Source organism: Sander vitreus, chromosome 21 (genome assembly GCF_031162955.1).
Source record: "Sander vitreus isolate 19-12246 chromosome 21, sanVit1, whole genome shotgun sequence".
Taxonomy (NCBI): Eukaryota; Metazoa; Chordata; class Actinopteri; order Perciformes; family Percidae; genus Sander; species Sander vitreus.
The window spans coordinates 4,081,177-4,109,176 of NC_135875.1; the positions used below are offsets into that span (position 1 = coordinate 4,081,177).

Below are 28,000 nucleotides of genomic sequence, written 5' to 3' on the forward strand. Positions count from 1 at the left end.
TTAGCTCGTTGAATATTAATGAGAACTGGCTAGAATCGAGGAGAGTCTTCCTGCAGGCTTTCTATATCACGCTAGAATGGCTTGAAACAAGGTAACCAAGGCATTTTTTCTACAAAAAATGTCAGAGTCCATGGTAGAACTTCAGACATTACCACAAAGTAATGAAATACGTGTGGCAGGGCACTTTTAATGTCTTTTGATTTTTAAGTTTGAAATGAATAGATCTCTTTACCTCATGTTGCATTCAGAATGACCCATTCCTCACCTCATGCCCCTTTTTAAACCATGTTCCATTGTTATCTTTTATTGTTGCTGCACTTTTCTATTATTTTGTTTTGCTTTAACACTTGTCCTGTGTACATGAGGCTTTTACATTCATTTCCTATTAATATGTTTATGTATAATGCACCATCCACCACTTGCAAATTCCTTGTCAGTGTAATTAGCCACTCACTTGGCAATAAATCCTTTTCTGATTGTGATCCAGGTTTTTTCCCCCTCGGCACCTGAAGGCAACCTAAACGTGGCTCCTCGCGTGATTTCCACAGCTGCTTTCAATTAACGAGTGTTTAAATGGGAAATAAATGACGCTACAGCAGTTTACAGTGTTTTCCAGAAGCTGCTGTGGCAGCAGAGTTCTGGGAAACTGAACTTCTACCACATGAGGGCACTGCAGCTTCAGATTAAAACACCTGAGGCTCGCTTACTTATGATGCTCCAATCAGAAACAAACCACAGAGCAGAAATACTCTGTTACACTCTCAGATCTTCAACAGGGGGTCTGGGACCCCTAGGGTCAACGGTTACAGTATACTGTCTCCGAAATCAATCTGTCCTCAGCAGAGAAGAAGGTTTTAGTTGGCACAGAGTTTTGCTACGATAAAATGCTTCTTGTAAATATTGCAAAACCTGACATCGTTTTAAGTAAAAGTTTACAATGTTTCAAAGTTTTATTTAAAGGGCTCATATTATGCTTTTTGGCTTTTTCTCTTTCCTTTATTGTGTTATATATCTTTTTTGTACACGTTATAGGTTTACAAAGTGAAAAAGCCCAAAGTCCACCCCAAAGGGACTTACCATCTCCAACAGAAAACACTGACTCTTTCCCAGACCCCCTGTTGAATATCTCTGCTTTAGGGGATTTGTTGTGATTCAATTTGTAAATCTGTTACAAATATTTAACCATTTCATGGCTTTTTCTGCTTACATATTCTATATGACAGAGGAACATAGGTGCAGAATAAATGCAAATGATTTTACTCGCTTTTAAGGTCTTTCAAGACTTACTGTTTTCCCTTCCCCTCTGAAACAATGAACGGAGACCTTTTAAAACCATTGTTATTTATTTATTACATACATTTCAACATCAAAAGCCCTTAAACAGTTTTTTTCCTCCTTCATAGAATCCACCGGGGTGAAATCAGCATAACTGTAGCTTTAATGCACAGACCAACATGCTCACGTTGATAGAAAACAAATGAACAGAAGCATTGTTTGGCACACAAATGACGCATAGTAATTTCAAGTTTAAAAGTTGTTCAAACAAGTCCTGACCGGGAATCATTAGACATTAAAAACACTTCTGACAGTCTTCACCTTCTTTACGCCATCCTCCTGCTGCTTTACAGTAAAAGTGCAGGTTCGTTGTAGTGAGAAGTACTGAAACACATGATGGCAACGTGTCGGTGGTAAAGACCGATCAGAGTGCTTTCAGCACCTCATACATCTGGGATTCTCTACGCCAACCTTGGTGGAAAAGTCAAAACATTTTTCTTTAACTGTTATCCAGCTTCAGGTTGCATCGTCAAAGGTGTGTTTGAGTTCCACTTTCTGGAATATATATATATATACACACACACACGTCATTTTTACGTCTATAGTAGTGGCGCCCTCTGGTGGCCTCCTGTAATTATGACGGGAGCAAAGCAGAAAGTGACAAAGTATAAAAGCATCAAATACTGTGTAAGGAGGCAGGTTGTGGTAGCCTGGTCCTACCAGACTCTGGTACATTAGCCTGGTCCTACCAGACTCTGGTACATTTCATTTGTACAGAGAGTCTGGCCACTCTAAATTGACCAGTGTTAACTTCCTTAAAGGCGGGTACTCCGTTGAAGTTTATAACTATTGGATCTGCCCCAAGCCACTCTGGATCTGCCATAATCCATCGCTAACGTTTGGTCGTGACGTTGGCTTAGCATCGCTAGCCTTAGCCAACTCCTTCACCACTAACGGAGCGAGCTCGAAAATCAAACTGTTCCCGAACCCCGTGGGGAGGAGGGCCACAACATCTTGGCCATCAACAAAACTCGGCAAAGATTGTTCTTGTTCGGGCTTTAACTTCTGGATATTCCGCAGCGTTGCCACAACGGACCGAATGGCTTCGCTCACATCTTTCTCCGCCGCCATTACGTTCTGAGCCACTCCCTCTGTTCGCTGATTGGAACGGTAAAGATTGGCCGGAGAAAACCCGCAACTATACCGAAAACCCAGACGGTGTACTGAAGGAAAATGAAAATGGAGCGGAAGTACGTAGGAGGGCAGAGCCAGGCTAAGGTTGTGGTGGATGGATCGAACAAACAAAGGCTTTCCACTCAGGAGACCGGGGCCACGTTCAGCCCTGACAAAACATAGCAACATATTTTTTTTTAAACTGAAACGGGGGTGAGTTGAACATCCTGTTGTGTGCGCAAGCACTCTGCCTTTTTATCACCGCGAGTTTACAGACACGTCTCCACTGATTATCACCTGTGGCATACCCACCAAACGAGAGAAAACATAACTGGAAGCCCGTTGCACACCAATCCGAGGAAACCTGTTGTTGAACCAGGAAACCGTAGCAAAACGGTGCACACCATTTGTAGATTGAACATTCCCCGGGTGTTTGTGACCCGTTTGAAAATAATCGTATGAAAATCGGCGTATGGTTTGGCGCATATGTTGAAATATTTGCATGTTGAATCTGCAAAGATTCAAACGGCAAATATTTCATTTCTCCGAGCAGACAGAGGACTTCTGTGAAGTCATGGAAATACTTTTGAAGATGCAACACGCTACTAGGGCTGGGTATCGTTAAAACATTTTCAATACCGGTACCGATACCAATACAGTGACTTCGATACTGGTTCCTAAACGATAAGTTTTTTCGATAGCAATTTTATAAAATCCATTTTAACAAAAAGAACCATTACAGCACAACCTTTTTATTTTCCAGCTCCTACTACGTGAGCCCCGTCTGTGTAGCGTAGAGTTTTTCCTGCGTGTCTCTACGACGTGTAACGTTAGACAGCCAATCACAGACATTGTTGTATTAGATCTTGGTAGAAGCATGCTGCATGCTTATTGGCTCACTAACGCTGATGACATTTACTCCTTAGGTATTGACATTGGGTACTGAATGACGAGGCATTTTTCAATACTTGATGCTTTAGAGGCAATTTGGTCGGTGCCTAAAAAGTATCAAATTCAGTACCCAATCTGTTCACGACGCAGCCGGTTGTCTATGCCGATGTGTGGTTAAAAAGCAAGTATATCTCCAGCTTAACAGTTAAAATATGGAAGTTTGACTTTTCCCCTAAAGTGTGCGTGAAGACGGAATCACCCACTAATGTACCAAGTGCTGAGATTGTTGGATGTGAAAGCTGGAAAACTAAAAACACATCTTGTCAAAATCATGTCCCTTTTTTAAAGCCACGCTTTCAGCAGGAAGGACATATGCCTGATGTCAACGTCAGCTCCTCCACGACAAAAAGACAGTAATAGTGGTTAAACATTATGGCAGAACAGACATCTTTACTTCATGTGTTCGAGCCAAAACCCCCCTCGATATAACACCATAAGCTGCAACGACAGACTGTTTTTTACCTAAAAAGAACATAAAACACAAAAAGGTTGGCATGAAATTACACTACTACTTTAACTCAAATTAAACACACTCCTTTCAACGTGAAGTATTAATGGCTTTAAGAGTCTACCTTCATAATAATCCTCCCTCTCAACATTTAAGAGGCAGATATAGTGCCACGATGAGATTCACAGCAGATGTGAGGAATGAAGAAACACAAACATGACATTTGGATGGAAAGAGGAAGCACAGCTAACTGCCTGACATCCTGATAAAAATACTCTAACATCTACCACTTCAGATCTGCTGGAGGAGGTTATATATTAAGAAAATAAATAGATTATTTTTATTTACATTGGACACATCTTGTATCTTCCTTCATGGCAGCTCATTGAATGCAGCACAAAACGATCACTTATTTTCTGTTTAACACCTCAGATGTTTTCACAGTCCACATTTTTAACGATTAAAGTACAATTTAAATCAATTTATCAGTTCAGTGATTACCAAATCACGTGCTGCACCCTGTGGGGATCTACAGTAGGTTGGGTTGGGTGTATTTAAATAATCTGGATTACAGCACACACAAGGAAAAACGAGACAAACCCAGTGTACAAGTAGCAAAGGATGAGTATGATTACATTAAAATAAAAGGGCAACGAAACAAATGCCAGAGGCCAGATGTGTAACGATGTGTGTGCATAAAAACACAATTTTCCACACATTCACAAATATTTGCAAAAGTAAGAAGACCGTTTGCACCTCACGCATTAATCTTAAAACCAGTGGTTTCCAAACTGGGGTCAGGAACCCCAAAGGTCCCGAGATCAGTATGACGGTTTACAAGAGGATTTAAAAAGGGATACGGGAGATTTCTCTTTTCTGACTTTTCTCCAATTTCAGTTTTGGGGCCTCTAGAAATCTTTGTTTGTAGTTTGGGGGTGTGAAAATGGCGGAAACATTTGATTTTTTTTCCTTTTTAAATCAACTAGGCAGCATTTAGCTCTGAAAAAAAGGTGAATAACTATCGTTGCAATGATCACCATAAGATAGGTTTGTGTGTGGGGGAGAATCGATGCAGCATAGTATTGCGTCATTTATTGGCCTCTGGTGATTTCCACCCCTAGTGGTTCACATTCACTCGTCTAGTGAATTTTAAGCAAACTTTCGTATAGTCACAAAAAGGAAATGTGAATTAGGCGGCTTTCCTTCAACTGGTTTGGAGCGGATAAACTTGCCTACAGCGTCGTTTGGTCAGCCGTTAGCGTTATAGGCTCAGACGGCTGTGATCCTCCAGTAAACGGAGCAGAAGATGTAGAGGTTGCTACTTTATTGGCCGTGATACATGCTGTCCGCAGACAAAGACACGTTATGGGAATATCTAGGAAGACGCCGACAGGAAAACAGCTGATCAATTCTGTTATTTAATATTCGCTACGTCAGAACTTATTCGGCAAACCATATCCCATTTAGAGCATTATTTTTTTATTCTCCTATAAAAGCAAAAACTACCTCAAGCGAGCGTAAAAACACTGCGCAATAAAGTTTATGAAAGTTTGCGGTTTTCATTCAGCTTTTCTACTGCAATGTAAAAAAAAAATAGATGAATGGAAACCTGCTATTATGATTTATAAACTCAAATTACAAGAATCACTTTTGTTTCCCTGTTTGTTCTTTTTTATTATATCCTTATTATGTTAAAGTCCGTTTCTATTAAAGTGCTATAAACTAAATAATTCAGTACCTTTCTGATGACATTCCTGCAGGTGACGGTTAACTGGTTAATCTGATAATTACATCGTTAGTCCTGCGTAAAGCGGTTGGACAACCTCTCACCTCTCTACATTTCACCGAAGGTCTAAATTCTTTTACAGCAGACAAAGTAGTTCTAGTGCTACAGTAGATGCAGAAAAATCATTTGGGGTGTGTCTGTATGGCGGACTGTGGGAGTGGAACTCAGGCTTGCAGTTTTACACAAAAACAGTGTAATGACGGTAGGTACACACGCACACACGCACACACACACACACACACGGCTGCTGGTTTAAATGGCCGACAACTAAAAACTCTCCTCGTCATGAAGGGGAGATGCAGACTGGGCTTTGTCCAGTGTAAGTTCTCAGGTGAGATGAAGAAGGCAAAATGTGCACAGTGTGTAAACATGACTTGCTTATACAAAAGAACAGGGGCCGGGAGGACTTTATCTTTAAACATTACACAACCTACTTCCTAAAAGTCATTTGCTGTGGGGCGGCCGTCGGCTGAGGAATGTGTTCAAATCTTATCTACAAAGTGCTCGTCTGGGGAGAGCTGACGAAGTTTCAGCTGCATTAATCTGATCGTCAGTGTTCCCTTTTTTTGCGACAGCATGGCTCATCTTACTGTCAACACACACAGGTTAATAATAAAAGATGCCCTGTGATTTATGAGGAGAACAGTTTTTGAACCTACATATTTAAGTGTGTGTGTGTGTGTGTGTGTGTGTGTGTGTTTTAAAACTAAATATGAAAAAACACCCTTCTTTCATTCAGTGCATTGTGAAGTCGTCATTCCTTTACAGTAATTTTCCATTACTTTTGGTAATCATAAACTCACTATCCTGCAGGTCACAGTTGGGCTAGGGCTCAAACGGACATTATTTTAAAAGGAACAGTTCAACATTTTGGGTCGTTACACTTATACGCTTTCTGTCGAAGTGTTAAAGCTCTGGAGTTGGGGCGTGGTTAGCTTAGCTTAGCATAAAGCCTAGAAGCAGGGGGAAACAGCTTGTGTGGCTCAGTCCAAAGCTAGCAGCACTTCTAAAGCTCACTTATTAACACGTTATATCTGGTTTGTGTTTATACGTACATAAACAGAAATGTTATTTTTGTTGTTACATTTGTTGTTTTAGCGGAAGTTACTTTCTACAAGTATTGACTGTGTGCAGCTTCCTGAAGTCTTGTCGCCATGTTTGGTACCTTTATCATTACCGTCTCCTTTAATGCATTCTCAAACGGGTTCCAATGATAGCCCACAAAATTACAGCGAGCGCCAAGCGTTCGCGTTTAGCCGACATGAAAGTTAAGTTTAGCGTTTGTTACAGTTATGTTTATTTAAAAAAAAAAAATGACTAGTTAGGATTAGAAAAAAAAGTTTGTGGTTTAGGTTAAAACACCGATCCCCTTAAGCTGTACTCCCAGGACACGAACACCCATTTCTTGGGTGAAAGTCTTGGGTTTTTCCCATAACTTCTTCCGGGACACAAGCTCCACTCCCCGGCTTGAAAGCCCTGTGTTCTAGGAGTCAAACATCCACCCCAACTTCCTCCCTACGTGGATCTTTGCCGTCTTATACAGCAACAGTCAATGTGGTGCTTACAATAATAAATACGTGGAATACAAACAAATTACAGTGCATTACTTTTCGTAGCTATGTGTACGAACGGTTAATGAAAACAGCCTGTCTCTCTACAGACCAAAACCTGTGCAGCGGCTGCATCTGGCAACCCGCGCTATACTCGAGACGAGTAGTACTGGGCGGATGGATACTGGATGGAACTGTTGTTTGTCAAGTAGTTCTAGCACATAACTCCCACCTAAACACTATGTTGTTTTTAACCTTTCTTTGTAGGAAGTGTTTGCAAGTACTGTAGGCGGAGCATTTCCCAACATGTTGAACTATTCCTTTAACAACATAAAAGTACTTTTTTTTTCTACTTCAGAGCTTTAACGTATACATCAAGGATGATCACTTTTTTTCATTACAACATACAAACATTTGTTAAACCCCTCTGGCAATCATTTAGCCCTCATAGGGCTGTTTGTTTTATACTGGCCATGAGTCACCAAGGCAATCATATAAATGAAGTGAACTATGTAAATCAAACACAAACATGTTATTCCTCCATCCCCTTCTTAAATCAATTCCCAGACTGTACTACCAACTAATCATGAGATCATAAGCTGTGCTCAGTTGGAACCGCTCTCCTTCCTAGCGCTCTAAAACCACTGTGTTAAGCTACAGATGCCTATAAAAAGTCAAGTGAAAATGTCTTAAAAAGAGGAGGGCCGAGCAACCAGTTACCTAGTTGTGACTCACACATTCGTGGCCTCTCGCTGTTGGTCGTTTCTACGTAATGGCACACTTCAGCAGCACAGTACAGACGCGCTACTCTGCCTTGGATCCTTTGTCCCCGGAGGAGCCTCTGAGGTAGGTGTCGTAGAAGAACAAGGCAAAGAGGACCAAGTAGCTGAGGTACATGAGGAAGCCCCACGCCACGTTGTCCACGTTGGAGGGGCAGTGCACGTCGTGCATCCAGTGGTACACCAGGCCCAGGACCGCCAGGCCCATCACCATCTGCAGGATCTGCGTGGCCGTGATGACCATGGCGCAGGGACGGGGCACCCGCAGGCCGGCCGCCCGCGCCGCGTAATAGGTGTACATGAGCGAGTGGACCACGTAGTTCATGGTCATGAACCAGCCGCCGCCCGCCACCTGGTCCTTGTAGGAGTACCAGGAGTAGAGCAGCACGGTGATGTGGTGGTACCAGTGCAGGAAGATGAGGCGCTGCTTCCGGAGGATGATGAACACGGTGTCACCTGGGAGTAATAATTGATATAATTCATTCATTTAATTTTATACTTTTATACTAATCCCGCACGGGGAAATTACAATGTTTTCACTCTGTTAGAACACACATTATACACAGGCCTGAAATACACACACATACACTCAGGTCCTATACATGCACTAATGGAGAGATGTCAAAGGGAGGGGGCTGCTCCCCGGCAGTTGGGGGTTCGGTGCCTTGCGCAAGAGCACCTTGGCAGTGCCCAGGAGGTGAACTGGCACCTCTCCAGCTACCAGTCCACCACCATACTTTGGTCCGTAGGGGTGAAAAACACGTTTTATCACGATAAGATATATTGATTCTTAGGACAACCATACGATATTTACTGATATCACAAAGTCTGCCACGATACCATTTTGATTTGATTCAATTCAGGGGCCTGCGAGCGTTATGAGACAATACACGAGCCCATTTAACACAATCAGTTACATACATTTGCAAAAAGCAACTAAAATATGATTTGACAATTTCATTACTAAGCTCTTCCAGACATTTAAATTAGAAACAAACTACACTTTTTAATAAAAAGAATAAATATAAAAATAAAGGGTGCATCTTAAAGATGACGATATGCATCGGTATTTTCACTTTGTATCGATGATATTGGATCGTTGAGGAGTGAATCGTTACACCCCTATCTGGGAGAGGAAACAGCAGCCAAAATGTGTTTGTAGCACCGATTAACGTGAACTGTCATGAACTGAGAACTGGCATCACATTTCTGGTCGGATTAGTAAACGTCGTCTGTGATTTTAATCCTGTGTGAATCTGCCACGTCTGTAAATTGTCAAGTAAAAAATCCACTGCAAATTACCAACCATGTTTCCCCAAACACAGAGGCTGTGTGATAATATTAGTCCCGTGGGAATCTGCATCTCTATGATTTAGGGTCGTATTGGCGGCGTTGGCAGTTATAAATGAAAGTTTTAACAGCATTGACTTCATATCCCTGGGATAATGTCAGAAATTAGAGTAAAATACAGACTTCACTTATCCCCGTGGGGAATGCACCGCATGAAATTTCTAAATCACATGAGGTCCCCTTGCAAATAGGGATTTACTCTTTGATCAAATAGTTCCCAATTTAAATCTATATTTTGCCACTTTTAGACAAAGCTCTTGTGTACTACTCTCAAAGTAAGGTACGGATGAAGAGCTGCACTCACTGTAAGTTCTAGATAGAAGTGCTGCGGCTGAACTGTTGGCTTGTTTTCAACCTGTTTGAGGATCTGACTGCTTCCTTGCTCCATCAGTTTTTGTTGTGATGATATTGCTGTGTCATAAACCAGAATGATCCTTTATCTCAGATTTTTTTTAAGGCTTATTTGGACAGCTAACATATATTCAGGTCTTAAAACAGTATAGATCCTGTAGTAAACTAATGGCCAGACCAATAGGTGGATGAAGACACTCTTCCTGTCTGCAGCTGAGGAAACGCTGTATCGATCATCCACTAATGGGATTTTGTTGCCACCTTCGCATCTGCCTCTATTTCCCAGAGCACTCAGGTCTCTTGAGTCCGACAGAAAACATGAAGAGACAAGATCAGCGTGCAGACAGCATCGCCACCCAGAGAAGCAGCTCTTAATGTTAGTGATTGCTGATAAATTTTTTTGGGCCCTAACTTGCACTCGGCGCAGCGCGGCGCAAAGCCCAACGCAAGTGTCTTTGCTATTTTTAGACCGTCCAGCACCAACGTCGTTTAAATAGCAAATGCACCTGCGCCCATCTGTGTGCCCATGGGCGTGCTGGTCTTACAGGGACGTGTGTTCAGGTGCATTCTTGGCGTACTGATATCTTGAGGCAGCGGGAAGTGATCGCGCCATTGACCAACAAAAACCTGATCAAGAGGGATTTGATTTGGTCACTCGAGGTTTAGGGGCAATTATTTTATCGCATTTTCAGGTTCATACTTGTATTTTGTGTTTTGTACTAGAACATGTTTACATGCTTTAATGTTTAATGTATTTTTCTCATACTGCCCATGGCTGCTGCACCTGTATGTGCTGGAGCGTTCAGAACAGTCGAAAATCTGCTGCTTTTTATCTTTATCTTTTTTGATAGGATATTCAACATGTTTACTCATTACCTGGAGATAAGTCAAGACATCTTAAACTACCAATAAGCATTGATTTGATGGTCAAGAGATTAAGAATTCTGGTTAAATAGTGTTAAAAAGGTAGTAGTGTTTTTTTTAGACTTCTAAGTTACATACAACCATTGTTTCATCATCTTTTGACCTACAATACAAATCATCTAACATTTCAGTAGCTTCTGACATTAAGGACAATATCAGAGAGAGAGAAAGTAACAAAGGAAGCCTTACCCAGCTCGGGGGCCTTGCTAAGAACAAAGGCGTAGGCCCAGAATTTGCTGACGGGGGCGCTGTAGAAGCTGGTGTCACACACTGACTGTCTGAAGCCGTTGGCTGTGAGGACGTGCAGCATGTACAGTCCAGTCCTCAGTGCTCCTATGATACTGCAGAGTGAACCCACAACATGCAACACACATTAGCAAACAGTTAAAACACCAACGGGTCTCCTAAATTTTCCTTTTTTTTGAGAGCTGTTCAAATACTAGGGCTGCACGATATGAGGAAAATATACCATAACGTTGTTGAATATCGCGATAACGATATTAATGCGATAAATAAACAGACATTAAAGTGTATTCAGTTCTGCTGCTTTCAGTATTCGGCTGAAATACAACAAATGGCTTGTTGAATTTAAAACAAATGAAAAGGAAATCATTTCCGACATTCTTTTATTGAACACTGAATTAAATATAAAAGGCACCGCTAAAAAAAGAATGACAGTTACATTATTAAGTTCAATTTTCTACAGAATTTTTATTTTAACTAACACAAAAAAGTGTTTTTCGCGATATATCGCAGACTTTCACAATGTGTATATTGCGCCAGTTGATATCGCGATGACTATTAAAAAAATAAATAAAACATATGTTGTGCAGCCCTTGTCCAGTCCTTTTGGACTGTGAGATTTTCAGTTGAGTGACCCAATAGTAACCCTTAAAAATGCAAGATCAATCATTTCTCTTGGTTCCTTTTTTGGTCCACAATATGAAGTGAAAAGTCATTCCATATAATTCCAAGGCCTTAAAGGTTTAACTGCCACTTCCTATAATTAATGTGGAGTGAAATGCAATGTGATCCGCCCCAAAGATGGTGCTAAAAGACTAGATAAGAAAAAAAGAAGTAAAAAGGATAGAAATGCAAGATAAAAAAAAAGTTATAAAAGAAATGTGCAGGGGGCATTACCACCCCGATGGCCTGAGGATAGAAGCTCTATCCGAGATGTTCACAGCGTATATTCTGAGAAGAGTTTCATATTTATGCAACACTGGTATCCGGCTGATGCAATTAAATCTTCTAGAATCAAATCAAATCTGATCAAAACAAATCCAATCTGGGCTTTCTGCTTCCAACTCAAGAGAACAGGGAGATCAGAGCCAATATCCAGTCTCACACTAGTGAAATCCCTTCCTCACTGTTGCTATTTAACAGCCATTCTCAGGTTACCTTGTTGAATACTATACACACATGATACAGGCTAGGGGTGCACGATATATAGAGTCAATATCGCGATATCACGTTGCGCGATATTATACCGAAAGTCTCGCGATAATTACGCGATATTTCGTTTGCGTTGCATCCCGCCCGACATGTACCCAAAGAGTATAGAAGCAACAGGAGGCGAAACTCAATAGAACGTTGTGTTACATTCAGTCCAAGATGGCGGAGCTGCAGTTCCATTGAGTTTTGCCTCTTGTTACGTCTATACTCTTTGATGCACCTCTCGAAAAATACACATCACTTGGTAGCGTTGTATTTCCCCCCCGACTCATTTCCTGGTTCTCCTTCTCCATAAACAACATGAAATCAAGGAGAGAGTTAACTTTTCCTGCTCCAGATTTCCCACCGTGGTCAGAAAGAACAGGGGAGACACTTTGTTTCTCTCACTAGGACTCTAGAGTCGCTACTCACTCTGAAGATAATCGCCGTCACTCTCTCACTTCTCCCTCGCTCTACCACACACACACACACGCACACGCACACACACACACACACACACACACGCACACACACACACACGCCGGCTCGACCATGGGCTCGACGCACACACCAGAGCACGTATAAACATCAGCTGCGTGGAGCCTCCGCAGAACCATAAAACGAAGCGAAAGAAAAGAAAGGAGCTAAAGAGAGAGCGAAGAGTGGCGCAGAAAGAACACAAAAGTAAGAAAATGAGTGTTGCTCTGGGAGACGACGAAATAACAGATTAAAAGGAAACTTTAGAGGCCAAAAGTAACAGTATAACATTCACATTAGCTACAAAAGAGAGCGACATGCACTCGCTTATGGGCGCTCCTGGGCGTGCCTAGCCTACCCCTTCACTCGGATTGGCAGTCGCTCGTGGCCAAACGGCCACTCCCAGAGTGATAGAGAAAGACATTATATATTTATAATCTCTATGATATTTATATCTCTAGGGCTCTGGCCACTCCCATTGAAAATGAATGGTAGCCTGTCGCTTTGTCTCGGTCTCTTGTAGCTAATGTGACTGTAGGGTAATGCCTCCTCCTCGGTAGCTTGGAAATACTTTGGCTTTAAGCCAACAGAGGTGCATTTTTATACTGTAGTGTATATACAACCAGTACAACATGTCCTGTTCTGTAGACATGCTCTTTATTTATTTATTTTATACTGTCCAACCAGTAAAACATCCTGTCCTGTTCTGTAAACACATGTTGTACCAGTCCAATATGACCGTCAGTTGAAATAAACCTTGTGTTGTAAGAAAACTTGTTTTATTTGTTATAAATCTATTCTGATGCGTTTTCCCATAACTTTGGTAATTTTACATATGTTTAAAAATATCGAAATTAATATCGATATCGCAATGTTACATTTTTTCAATATTGTGCACCCCTAATACAGGCTAAGGCAGAGGCACACAACACGATCATTTTCTAAGGCATCCCAAAACAGTTTATGTCATTCAATGCAGTCCTCTCCCACATCAATCTCGAATAAAATAGGATGGTTTCAGTCTGGAGCCCTGATGTGTGGTGGTGTAATCATTCAGTCAGCGCTGAATACATAATATAAAACTGATCCCATTTCAAAAGTCAAGACTCTTCCTACGTCACAAACTTTAGGCTTAAAAGCACCATATTCACAACCCATGGCAAGTTTCCAGAGAGTTTATTCAACACGTCCATTGTTCAGCTCTGCTGCTCTCCCATAAGCTCAACGTTACGCATCCCTGTAATGTCAATACAACCCTCTGAGAGCCCTGCAATCATAGCACACTGCAATCATACATTGATCCAGGGATTGCAGGAAGTAATGTGTCTGCCCAACTATATTATAAAACAAACAAGCAGATATAATAAATACTCCATTTGACTTTTCTCAGATTTTTCAAGCCCAAACTGTAATCCTGTTTGGTATTTAGTTTCCACTATTGACTTAAAAAATGTAAATAAATCTCTCCACTGCTTTGCAGAAAAGATGAAACTAAAAAAGTATGACTGGAATGACGACTGACAGACTTCCTCCTTCCCTTTCATTGTCCCGACATGTCTATCAGTGATGAATCTAAGAAATTATCTTATTTTGACATCTTTACAAGCCAAGCCATGAAGCTGCCATGTCAACACTGTTTGGATCACACTGTGGCCGTTTCTTCTCTTCGGTTACATTTACATCGCTACGTTTTCGTTTTTAAGTTTTTGCACACGTGTTTTTTTTAGTTTTTTTTTAGCTCCAGTTGAAGAACTAACCTCCGTTTAAACTAACACGGCCAAACCAAAATATCAACATTCTCAAATACTGGGCATGCTTATGCTGGGGTAAACAGGAAGCAGCATGTATACCCCCGCCCATTGCCGGTAGTTGCCATGGTAACATTAGTAGGTTAGTCTCAGAGAAGAGACGTCGTGACCGATAAAACCCACTCAGACGGTGAAACGTTGGTGTCAGTGTCGGTGTTGCCAAAGGTCTCCGTTTGCAGCCGTTGAGACTGCAACACAACCGAGCAGATTCCAAACCAAAACGGGTCGAGGTGTTTTCAAATGTCTCCAGTTTAGGGGCTCGAAAACGCCAGAGCAGGGGGATTGAGAGGGGGAAACGCCAGAGCAGGGGGAATGAGAGGGGGAAAACGCCAGAGCAGGGGGAATGACAGGGGGAGACACCAGAGCAGGGGGAATGACAGGGGGAAAACACCAGAGCAGGGGGAATGACAGGGGGAAAACACCAGAGCAGAGGGAATGACAGGGGGAAAACACCAGAGCAGAGGGAATGAGAGGGGGAAACGCCAGAGCAGGGGGAATGAGAGGGGAGACACCAGAGCAGGGGGGAATGACAGGGGAAACGCCAGAGCAGGGGGAATGAGAGGGGGAAAACACCAGAGCAGAGGGAATGAGAGGGGGAGACGCCAGAGCAGGGGGAATGAGAGGGGGAAACGCCAGAGCAGGGGGAATGAGAGGGGGAAACGCCAGAGCAGGGGGAATGAGAGGGGGAAACGTAGAAAAAGATATTCGTTTTTTAAACCAAAACGTAGCGATGTAAATGTAGCCTTCATCTTTCTTATGTTTCTAATTCACAAGGTTGTGGTAAAGTTAAGGGTACTTTATTGTCACATACACACACATGTAGCAAAATTCATTCTCTTTAACCCCTCCCTCAAGGGAGCAGTGGGCAGTTACAGTGCCCGGGGACCAGCTCCAGATCTGAGCCAGTGCCTTGATCAAGGGCACTGACTGGAGAACCTAGTACCTGGTTTTTTATGGTGGGGGAAACCGGAGCAGCCGGAGGAAACCCACGCAAACACGGGGAGAACATACAAACTCCACACAGAAAGGCCCGGAACGACCTGGATTCAAACCCAGAACCTTCTTGCTGTGAGGCCACAGTGCTAATCATTGGGCCACCATGCTGCCTAGCTGCCTAGGATGAAGCAAGAGATAGCCTACATATTTGTTATTGTCAACTAATCCCATGAAAAGACACAAACCAACAACGTGTTAGTCTGTCTGTAAATACTTCCTGACTTGCTGTCTGTGGCTGTCGATCACCGTGGGAAGCCAGAATCGTGCTCGTCAGGCTCAGAATTGAATTGAGAATGACTCCTAAATTCTCCTAAAAATTGAATTGATGTCAAAAACAGGATCTAGATTTGAATTAAAGGAAGCAGAATTGCAATTCAATAAAAATTCAAAGAAATTCATGTACATAATTTAAGTGAAGTGTTTAACAATGAAGCTTTACAATATATGTCAGATATGATTGCATTACATATTCTATAAATGATATTAGTTTGAACTACTTGTACAGATTTCATTAACAGGAAATGTTTTCCCCAGCAATGAATGTTAAAAGCTCTAGTCACAGAACAATAATTAAGTTTGATTTATTGTAATTTTGTGGAACATGATGGAACATGGACTCCATTTCCCAGAATGCTTAACTTTAACCAAGTATTTAAAATGGTTACCAAACAATTTGAGGTGGACATTTGTTTGAAAGCTTCTTTTCTACACAATTTGATGGTCAACACTGGACTTTTTAAGTTTCAGAAGTCCCTTACAACTTCAGATTACAAACGATTATAGATTTGAGACCTGTAATAACAGTGACATGGAAAATAATAGCAGGCCTCAAAGGTCATCTGTACTAGTTCATTTTGAAGAACCAATTCCAACAAGAACACCTGGAAACCACAGAGCCATATGCAAGCACTGCAGTGCTCCAGTCTGTGGCTCCATCACGGCTACTTCAAAATGTAAAAGGCATCTACAAGGAAGTTAACAGACTGACAGTCTTTTATTTTGAAAACCATCTCTTGATGGTATTATGCTACTGATATTTGATATCATCAGTGTTGGGATCACTACTCAAGAACGTGTAATACACATTATTCACTTTAAAAAAACAACCCATAATGCATTACCTTACTTGTTATTCTGTTATTACTGTAGCGCAACACAGCAAGAGCCTGGCATATAGTTCATACAGGGCTTAAACACACCTCCAACTCACAACACAACAGTAACAGTAACATATATGTGTTACATTACTCAGTTACAGCCAATTGTGATTATATTATGGCATTACTTCGTAAGGAGTTACCCCCAACACTGGATATCATATGTGTTTAAAAGCATGCAAGCACACTTTTTACTTATTACTTATTGTAAATCAAGAAAACAATTATTGTCAATTGTGGAATTGATAGAAATATTTGTTCTCTTAAAGAGTGATCTACATTGAGGGACTTTTTTCCTACAGAAGAAACATCAGGAAATGTTGATGGACTGTGAAACCAGCGGTTACACAATCCAGCCAAACCAGAATGAAGATCATGGTGGTGTTATTTGATTACTTTGAAATGAAAATAACATTGGAACAAAACTAATTAAACAACATTGAGGGGGTAATTTATTTCAAGAATTTGATCATTATATATATTTTGGAACAAAATGCAGGGTTGAGGAGTTACATTGCTAAATGAATGTAATGTCGTATTACTGAGGTAAAATGTGTAATTAGGGACCACAATGGAAATAAGTCGTTGGGCTTTATTGTGTCATCCCTGACTATTTATGTATTTTAATGTATGACATATGTACTGTTTCATATTTTTATATTTAAGTGGTCAAATAAAATCAATCAATTAAATTAGTTACTAATCAAATTAAAAGGAAATTGCTTTGCATTGATAAAGTAATCCAAACCACATTTATAATGGGTAACTTATAACAGTAAGCAATTACATTTCCAAAGTAACCTTCCTAACACTGAATGGATGTGAGTGAGAACACATTCTTTCTGTTGTGTGACTGTGTGGAATTTCTTCGAATTGCAATGAATTTAATTTCACTTCCTGTCATTAAAATTCAAATTCACATTCAACTTCCTGTGAGGCGGAGTCAAGTCAATTCAAATTCATGAATTGAACGGAGGCCAATTCTGAAATTCTGAATTTTGCACAAGCCTGGTGCTCGTAACAAAAATAATTTCCCCCTGGGATTATTGAAGTATTTCTGATTCTGAATTCATTCATTCATTCATTGTGCAGCCGTGGCTAGATGTTTGTGTTACCGCGGTGTTCTACTCCGTATCATTCGTGCGTTATATTCTGGGGTTTGGCCGGTCCTTTAAGGACACAGCTCACAGCTTTAAATCCAGTGAGGAATGTGTTGGTGACAGTTCTGTCATCAAACTGGTTTCAGACGCCAACGCATTCCCTGCACTCTTCCAGCACTGGTGTGTCCTGTAGGTAAGAGCAATGATGATGATGTAATCCTTCCGTTTACCCAGAAAGCCTCATAATTCACAGTCAAATTACTCGTCTTTGTGAACGGTTAACACAGCTTAGCTCATCTCTTATCTTAAGAGAAATAAAAGGATATTCTGGCCTGCAGTGACCTTTAGACTCTTTGTTAGACCTATCCTCTGTAACACACTGCAGACTGGGAGTGTAACTTACAATCATTTCCTGTATCAATCGGTCAATCATTTAATTCAATTAGTCATTTAGTCTATGAAATGTCCCTGACCATTTTCCAGAGCAAATTCAGCAAATCAAAACCCCCAAAAGATTCAAGTTAAATTATATAAATAAGAAAAAAAAGCCTCAGTTCCTCACATTTAAGGAGGATCACACCGGACGACGTTTGTTTTAATGACTAAATCAGACATTAGATTTCCTGTAGTCTATATCCTTGACGTTCCACTTCCGGGATTGCTCCGGTGCTGCAAGAAATTCCGCCGGATGCATGTATTTTCCGTTTCCTTCCGCTTTCTTTGTGTTTTTTTTTCCTTTCTTTGTGTTCTTTTTGTGATTTTAAACTCCGGTGGATTTGTGAGGACTATGGTTAACTGCTCCTCAGATCTCTGCAGGGTAAATCCAGACAGCTAGCTAGACTATCTGTCCAATCTCAGTTTTCTCTCGCACGACTATTTTGCAGCGGCTCTGTGCGGGGTTTAGCGCCGCCTGAGATGATTCTGATTGGTTTAAAGAAATGCCACTAAACCAGAGCACGTTTTCCTCCCATCCCCGAATGCTGTGTGGACTAGCCAGACCCTCCTTCAGCGCGCTGTGGAGGAGGGTCTGGCAAAGCGAGACTAGATTTCCTGTGAATCCACTAAATCAGAACCCAGTGGTTTCAGCGCAGCAGCGGTCTTGACTGTGACTCACCTGAAGATGGCCAGACTGAGAGACCACAGCACCAACGGGCGTCGCAGGTTGAGCTTCGGCCTTTCCCTCATGAAGTGCTGACCGCCGAATACGAGTGCAGCGTACAGGCCACAGAACATGAACGCCTTGCTCCTGTGGACGGGAAACAGCATTATTATAAACTAATCAGCACTACTGAATAAAACAGAATAGACTTTTATTATCTGGGAAAGTGAGAGGTGTAGGTCGGCAACTAACAATTATTTTCATAGTTGATTAATCTCTCGATTAGTTGTTTGGTCTATAAAATGTCAGAAAATGGTGAAAAATGTTGATCAGTGTTTCCCAAAAAGCCCAAGATGACGTCCTCAAATGTCTTGTTTTGTCCACAACTCAAAGACATTCAGTTTACTGTCACAGAGGAGAGAAGAGACTAGAAAACATTCACATGACAGAATTTTGAAAAAACATTACTCAAACCAATTTATTATCAAAAGAGTTGGTGATTAATTGAATAGCTGACAACTAATCGATCCATCTTTGCAGCTCTAGTGAGGTGTGTCTGTTGCGTAGCCTAGCCTCATTAATACTAATAGGGTGGACAAAATAATAGAAACACCTGTCAATATAAGAGCACTACAAACTAGATTCTCCAAAATGCCGTTGAATATACAAGGTAGGATTTATTGCAGGACTGTTGCATCAGTTTTAGCTAGGTGTACCTAATAAACTGGCAACTGAGTGTAAAGAAGAATTGGTAACAAACAAGCAGTGTGCAGGTTTTCGCAGATAATTAACAGCCAGCAACTCATACACCTGCTACTTTGTGGGGATTTCAGTGTTAAATGTTTTGTTTGATACTAGAGCTGCAAAGGTCTAGTAATCGGTTTATCGATTAGTTGTCAACTATTAAATTAATCTCCAACTATTTTGATAATCGTTTAAGAGAATCGTTTGAGAAAACCTCTTTGATTCCAGCTTCTTAGATGTGAATATGTTCTAGTTTCTTTTCTACTGAGATTTTAGAATCAGTGTTGAGTTGAATTATCTGAAGTAAGTTCCTTTAAAATGTACTTTGACCTTTATCAGGTTACAAAAAGAGGAAGAAGACTGCTTCCTGACAAACAGCCATGCTAAACCCTAAATCACCTGAGTCAGACCCTGAACTACTACATAATTATACAGATACAGTGCTGTGACGTAACGCGCATTACACAATTATTACACATAGTGGCCTGGACCAACTGCTACTTTGCTTGTTTGAAAGCCATGATGTCTCTCTCTCTCATGGGGGGGCCAAATTCTCTGGGCGGACAAAGCAGAGAAAGGGGAGGTAACCTTTCCCCTTATGACATCATAAAGGGAAGATTCCAGATTGGCCTATCTGAGCTTTCATTTTCTCAAAGGCAGAGCAGGATACCCAGGGCTCGGTTTACACCTATCACCATTTCTAGCCACTGGGGGACCTCATATTAATGTTAAAAAACCTCATAAAGTGACATTTTCATGCCATGGGACCTTTAAGAACAAATGTGAAATGATCTGACCGTCTGCTTGCTGAGGCCACGAGTCAGGTAAACACACGACAAGTACATCATGTTTTCATACACCCATCCTTCAGCCTTATACTTACCCTCATTTTTAATCACAGCAAAGGATTAACGGAGATTAGATGTTGACACAGTGACCATTTAGACTGCCAGATCGGAGTGATGAGGCAATTTTAACTGGGCACCGCCCCACGGCTTATCAACAACCACCAGCGATATCATTTCAATTAACAGCCGGCAGAAAAACATGACGACAGAGAGGAAAAGGTCAACTCTCCGCTCAGAATACTAAATGGTAGAGGAAAAAGATTATGTGTGCACCGTGACGCTGCTGCAAGAAAAAGAACAGCAACGGATTTTCTTTTTTCTTCTTTAAATCCAGACAATGTGACTGCATTAAATCTGTGAGGCTGTGCGTGTGTCTGAGGTGGTTTGGGAATAGACCAGATGACTAATCCAGATTGGCATAATACATATTAGGCCGAGTAGATGCCGCTTGACCCAGTTAATGCTACGGGGGCTTCGGGTAGCCGTTCCCAGTCCAACCATGTTGGAAGCAGAAAAAACCTGCATGAAGCCAAAAGCCCTTAGGGATGTCCAAGTAGGAGCTGCTAGAGTAAAATATTTAAAAAAGGGGTAGATTAGATTTGGATTTATTGTCCTAAAAGGGATATATGTTTTCACAGCAAGTACACATAAAACATATACCGTAGATACACACATAGAAACATACACACATTATTATTAGGGCTGAACGACTAATTGCATTTGCGATAATATCGCGATATGTTAAGGCTGCGATTTGGTCACGTGACTCGCAAGAGCAAATCAGTCTCCACCCGCAGAGAAAGCATCAACTTAGCACGCTAACGCTACGCCGTACCTTGAGCAGATTTCTGTCATTCAAACAACTCTGAGTTGTATTTTAAAACTTTTACAGCCATTTTAATAAAATGAAGGGTTTTATTCGGGCTCGAGTCCATACATGCAGTTAATGGATACAGGCACGCAGAACTGAAGGCTCGGTTAGCAACGATTAGCTCTGATTAGCGGTTAGCTCCAGTTAGCTAGCTCCGTTATAAAGATATGGAGTGGAGGAGACTGCTGCGGGGAGGGGTAACAACCAGACTCTGATAAATGACGTTCGGGGAGCTTTCACAGCAGGGTGGCCGCGTTGTTTCAACGGTTTTATTAGTACAGTTAATCCCACGGCAAGACCAGCAGCAGCATGCTACTGCTAACGTAACGATAGCCTCTCTGTCTCTGAGTGGGAGTACAACGTTGACGCTGTCATGCACGCAACTTCATGAGGGGAGGGAGGGGTTGGAGGCAGCTCCTCTGTGTGCGCTGTAAAAAAAAAATACACCGATGTATATACTGTATATACTTTATTTTTTTACTTATTTAACTGTCTAATAAAGTTCAAAGACAGTGTTTAAAAAGTGCAATCCACATGTTTACATATGTTTATTACAGTAAATAATAATTCAATGTAAATCCTACTAAGTGTGGTAAAGCCACATATTTGTTTTTTATATTTCTGCAATCTGCACTTTAGTTTGTGTGATTAGTTTCTGACTTTCATATGAATGTTTCCACCAGGCGGACAGTGCTCAATATACTACTGGGACTGAAGGAGTTAAATAAAAGATGTCATTCATATAAATTCATGCATCACCTGATTTCATCATCACATCCAGGCCTCCAGGAAAGAACAGTTTGTTTAATCCATCTAATCTTGTGTTGTTCATATTATACAATGATTTATTGCTTGTCTTTGTTGAATAATACAGAAGACAAAGAGCTTAAAAAATAATCGCATATTATATATCGCAATTGCAATATTTTTGAAAAAATTCACAATTAGATTATTTTCAAAAATCGTTCAGCTCCAATATATATATAGCCGTTTTTTTTATATATATATATATATATATATACACGATACACAAAATCTCCATGAATGCATTCATCATCCCACTAATAACAGTGTCAAAGAGGCAGATTGTTCAGGGCTGCTATTGCAGAGAGGACAAAACTCCTGCTGAAACAAACTCTTCTCCATTTTAGGCTGCATCTACACTAGAGTGCGGATCGGGCCGCATTTTTCTGTCCGAGCCCGGCCCGCGTCCGACAGAGCAGTAACCGAGCCCCGCCCAAGCCTGACAGGCATTAAGATATTTATGTTCAAGCCCGACACAGTTAAAATCTTGTTTTTTTTCCCTCATACTAATGACTCATGTACGTTTGTAGGAAGGCATTCGGAAATGTCAACAGATGAACGCATCAGCGCACACAGGGCAACAAGCACACATTAACACAGGCGGGCACCTACATAATAAGCCGTTTTAAATTTTAAATGTTCAATGCCTCATCGCGCTGATGTGACCGAGCCCGACCCCAACCCTCATTTCTAAATATCTGTCCGAACCCGGCGCGGCCCGTCGGGTACTGCCGGGTCCCGACGGGCTCGGTTCAGGTATCCATCCTCTAATCTACATTACTACGTTTTCATTTTTAAGCGCCGTTTTGAGACATAAATAATCTCAGTCTGCACCCACCCAAGAGTTTTAGCTCCAGCAGCAGAACTAATCTCCTTCCATATTAACACATCTGACAACACACACCATTCACACACACTGGACATGTGCGTGCCGGTGTAAACAGGAAGCAGATAGTCGGACGTTTCTCTGCGGTTAAAAATCATGGATGTATAAGTTGAAAATACTTTGGAGAAAGAACAACAACGGTGAACAGTAAGAGCAGGGCGTCTGGGTAGCTCACCTGGTAGGCACACATATATAGAGGTTTAGTCCATGAACAGAAAGGTCTGCAAGCTACCTAACCAATAAGACGTGCGTCATCGTTTCCAAAGCTCTCCGTTTGTGTCCGTCCAGACTACAAAGCAACCCCGAAACCAAAACAGGGGCAGCAGTGTTTCCAAATGTCTCCGTTTTAGGGGCTCAAAGTAGAACGGACACAAGGTTAGATGTAGCAAAAGATAGGCCTGCACGATAAATCGTTAAAAATCGCGATCTCGATTCCCGATTTTTTTTTTTTCTCCTTCAATTAATTTATTGTAAGCATTTGATATTGACATTAACATGTTTTAATTATGTAAAGACATGTTCAAGGAGTTCAGATAGAGCCTGTATCAGGGCCATATTTACTTCAATGTGTTATATGTCACTATTTTTGACATGAATGGCTGCTATTGGTGCTTTCGGAACGCAGCGCAGACGCGCCCGGTGGAAAATGGGGGTAAAAGTACAGATTCACTTTGGCAACGCGACTGAAGCGTGGCGTCGTGACGTAATACATCCATGGTTGATGCTCCACGCCCCCTTGACCGGCAGCTGATTGGACAAATGTGTCACGTGGGTCTGGCTTCTCCCGAATTTCAAAACGACAGTAATGGCGGCCAGTTCGGAATACGATCTCGTATTTTACGAAAATAGTTCACCGAAACGTGTTTCTGAAAACATTTTAAGCGAGAAATAGGCCGTGCAGTTGCTGAATCTGTCTTCATTTCAGATCGACAAAGGTCAGTTTGAAAGATTTTCGTCTACTTCTATTGGATAGTCAACGGATTCATTTGCATAAAGATGGGCATCGGCCAGCTTTTTTTTCCAAATTCAGCGGCGCCTTCCCGGGATGCTTTGTGGGTGCGTTAAAGTCACTTGACGTCACCCATAGGAATAAAGTGGAGCGCGGCGTGACAGAAGCGTTGCACGGCCAGGTGGATCCGCACCGTAAGAGTCCTGTATCTCCGGTCAGAAGGAAGTCATGTGAAGTGTTGATTGAGGGGATGATCAGTGTCATTTGCTACATAGTAGGGCTGCAACTAACATTCATTTTATTCTTGATTGATCCGGGTTTTTTTTTCCTCTTTCGCTTCAATGATTCTAAATGAAATTCCCAGTCTAAAATGACATCTTTAAAGTGCTTGTTTCATCTGACCAACAAATATTCAGATTTTTACTGCTATGAAATAGAGAAAAGCAGCAAATCCCCCCCGAATACTTTTGGATTTTGGACTGAACTTCTGATGTGCATTGTTTTTAGATTAAATTACATTTTTTAGACAAGTGCACTACAAAAGGGACACTTGAGCTCCCCCTCAAATGGGCTAAGCTCGCCCAAAGCACCATCTGAAAAACTCCTTTGTTCATGTATTTTCTTTATTAAAAACGTTGGTGAATCCAACAAGATACATGTACATAAAAAAATATATATACATATTGTAGTATTTCATGTAACACGACACCAGTTGGCCTGTGACTTGACCTCATGTCTTCGTTGGTTACACAACACACGTCAGAGAGCGACAGGATTTGTGTGTATAAGCGACAGGTGAATCGGGTTACAATAACAGTTTTAAAGTTACACTACAGTATGTGCTGCTATGTATGTAGCAAAATTCCCCTAGGGGGCAATAAAGGTATCATTCATTAATCAAAAAAGATTAATCAATGATCAAAATAAACGTCTGCATTCCAAGTCTTAAAGTAAAACATGTTCCTGAGGCAATGGTATCGGCACTAATTCATCGACACTTGTATGAAGTCATTTAAGGCGTGGATTCACCGATATCCATGCCTGTGTGACACAGTCAGACATAGGCCTAGATTTCAGGGGGGATGTCGGGGATATGCCCCCACCCCCGAATATTTAGAAGAGGTAGATTTGTCCCCCTCAAAAAATATGATCCACTCCCCAATAGGGCTTTGACTCCGAACTTCGTTATTCGAATATAATTCGAATATTTAAAAAAATAATGATATTCGAACAAATATTAGGTAGCCCTTAATATTCAAATTTCGAACCTGTTATGGGCATTATTTTTTGTAAATGTGTTTGCTTGTAAACCTTGTTTTCAATTCAGATTCCGAGGCTTTTTCACACATTTCAAAATGTAACCAAAATGTAGCTTGGTAGCGCATTTCCCGCCCCCCCCCCGACTCATTTCCTGGTTCTCTTTCTCCATAAACAACGTAAAATCAAGGAGAGGGTTAACTTCTCCTGCTCCAGATTTCCCACCGTGGTCAGAGGACACAGGGGAGACACTTTGTTTCTCTCACTTTGTCTCTAGAGTCGCTACTCGCTCTGAAGCTACCGGTAATCACCGTCACTCTCTCACACACACACACACACACACACACACACACACACACAAGTATGAACATCAGACCACTTACGTAGGCTACGGTGAAAGCTCCGAAATTCCTGTCGAAAGCATACGGTTTGTGTTTAATCCAGGGTCTGACTTTTCATTAAAAAAAAAATAATTTAAAAACTGTTGCTTGCAATGTGTTTTTCTTCTGAAAACATAATTGCCTGCCTATTGACATTGACTGATACACTGCCCTCTGGTGGACAGAACATAAACAACTTATACCAATATATGTCTTACTGAAGGCATTTCATGGTCAAAATATTATTAATAAATATTCAAATATATTGGAATATTAATAAACAAACGAACTTCGAATATGATTTTGGCGCAAAAGTCAAAGCCCTACTCCCCAAACGAGGTAAAAATAACCGTTCAGGGGGCTCAAAACATGTTCGGAAAACAAGAACAGCGTCTACTTTGCTACTTGGGGGGTTAAAGAACACAACAGGAGCTTGACGTAATACGTCTCCATAACAGCAGGCGGCGCTAATCTGTATTGTCGCCCAAAAAATGAAAACCGGAAATGACGGAACATCTCTCTAGACCTAGTAAACACCATAGACAGTATATATAATGGACCAACAGATCCCGTTGCTCTGGATGGAGACCAGTGAAGGATATGAGAGCGCTGAGTGTTACTGCGCAGCCTCCAACTGAGCTTGAAGACGTAGATGTGACGTGAGCAACCTGTCTGAAAGTTGGAAGTCTTCTGGTAGCTGTGCCAAGAGAAATCTCAATCATTCCCAATATAGCAGAGACGGAGAGCGTAGGTATATGTAAGGAGATAACATGGACACAGGCTAATTATTGCTAACTAAAATGATAGTTAACATTAGTAATTAAACTTAAACAGCTAATGTGAGGTGAAACTGCCTGCGCGCTTCTCCTGTACTATACGGTAATTCCTCTACTATGCGACAGTAGGTCGCGTGGTTATGACACAATCGTTAGCCTATTTTTACAAAAACGTCTGCTACGGAGCCATAACGTGAGACACAAGGTAATGGAGCCTTTAAACGCTTCAGATGTAAAGTTATCTGCTGTCAAAGTGACGTCAAAATGAATGGCAGTCAATGGGATGCTAACGGGAGGTGATTGTTTTGTAGCATCAAAATGGCGCCATAGGAGCTACGCGTTCCTGAGAGAGGCTTACACCCTTACTCGCTGAACGAAAGAAAATACGACGGCTAGTAATAAAAAGATACTGGCGATGTCAGCTCCGGTTTTCTCGTGCACTGATTCGCTAGTCAAGGGCTAGCACTCCACCAATCAGATTGGTCATTGAGTCCGACTGACCACTGGCCGATTCAATAAGTCAAATCGGCCCAAATTAAAGCCGACGGCTCCTCTGGCTGACGACGGCACGGAACACACCGAACAGATTTGAGTCACCGACCTCGCCAGACTGTCGATAATCAGTTTGGTGTGTCAGCGCCTTAAGGGAAAGAAAAGGAGTCATCCTATTATATAAATTGAAGTGAACTGGCATGAACCTGCTGAAGTGTGTGACATAACAGCCAAGTTACAGGACGACTCAGCAGAAGGAATGCTGAAGCAGGCCCAATCATCAACACAAGGCTTTCCTTCACTAGCATCCTCCATGCTGTGTGCACAATGGAGGAGGGAATTGGAGGTGTGTTGCACTTTTCCCCCTAAGCTTTATTAGGCTTCATTTGACAGCTCACTTGCCTCTGTTACAGAAACACAGCATTGCATAGCCTCATGGAAGTGAGGCTAAAAACATGTGGCCTTCCTAGGTCTCCCTGTTGCTAAATGTGAGGGATCTCTCCCTCTGTACAACACTGTATCAATGTGAGCTGTGATTGAACCCTTTTGCTTTGTGTGTATATAAGTGACAACATACGTTTTCTACATACACAGCACACAAAGCTACATTTATTTTCCATGCAGCTGTTAATTAAATTAAAAGAAAGCTTCAATTCAGAGTGACCTATGGGAGCACGGATGAAGTCATGTCTTGCATCCTCAAGGACGTTTGAATTCAAGCTAATTGGGGGGGAATTGGGGGAATTCCCATGTATTTTAGCCTGGGATTAGACACATTAACGTGCACAATAAATCACATTCATGGAGGAGATGTGGGCAGCTTAATAATAATGTAAGACACTGGGTCAGCATGGCGAGCAGCCGCTGACAGGACATGCGGTAACGATGCAGACAGAGCCCACCACCCACCACAGTCTGTACAGGAGGAGGAGGAAGACCAAGCCCACATTTTTATCATATTTGTTTAGCATTTCTGTAAGATAATTTTCTCCTGTATACATACCAGTTTTCCTGCATCCATTCCAGGGCTCGTCTTTCGTCGAAAAGCCGCTCGAAATCATACTCCGCTAGCGGGGGATTTAGCTCACTCGCGTTCATTTTTTTTTATCCGCTTTTCTTCGCTAAAAACACCCGAAGTTTCTGGAGAATTTTTGGCGGGGAGGAAATAAACGTGACCGCGCCGAACCGGCCTACTGACGTGGTACAGACAGTGTGACTTCTGCTCCTTTATCCAGCAGATATTAACTGGATTATCACCGGTTTGAGTCCGGGACGACGGGAGAGGATGAGGTACCAATAGATGCACTTCCCCACTGCCTCTCACTTTCCTCACGC

At 41.6% G+C, this 28,000-nt stretch overlaps 1 protein-coding gene across 1 annotated transcript; it reads right to left on the minus strand.

The window, feature by feature from the left end:
* Positions 1–6,949: 6,949 nt before the first annotated feature.
* LOC144535967 (very long chain fatty acid elongase 6-like) lies at positions 6,950–27,998 on the minus strand. Its single transcript, XM_078278810.1, has 4 exons — positions 27,669–27,998; positions 18,674–18,805; positions 10,777–10,928; positions 6,950–8,418 (listed from the first exon to the last, which is right to left on the minus strand). The coding sequence occupies exons 1-4, from the start codon at positions 27,761–27,763 to the stop codon at positions 7,988–7,990; spliced, it is 810 nt and encodes a 269-aa protein (XP_078134936.1). The 5' UTR covers positions 27,764–27,998; the 3' UTR covers positions 6,950–7,987.
* Between the last annotated feature and the right edge of the window lie 2 nt (positions 27,999–28,000).

What these genes read in the sequence shown, in the direction of transcription:
- LOC144535967 (XM_078278810.1), bottom strand. Translation starts at nt 27,763, where the DNA reads ATGAACGCGAGTGAGCTAAATCCCCCGCTAGCGGAGTATGATTTCGAG. An exon ending in CTCAGTCTGGCCATCTTCAG is followed by an intron (nt 10,929 to 18,673) that starts GTGAGTCACAGT and finishes TTCACTCTGCAG; the next exon opens with TATCATAGGAGCACTGAGGA. An exon ending in TAGCAAGGCCCCCGAGCTGG is followed by an intron (nt 8,419 to 10,776) that starts GTAAGGCTTCCT and finishes TATTACTCCCAG; the next exon opens with GTGACACCGTGTTCATCATC.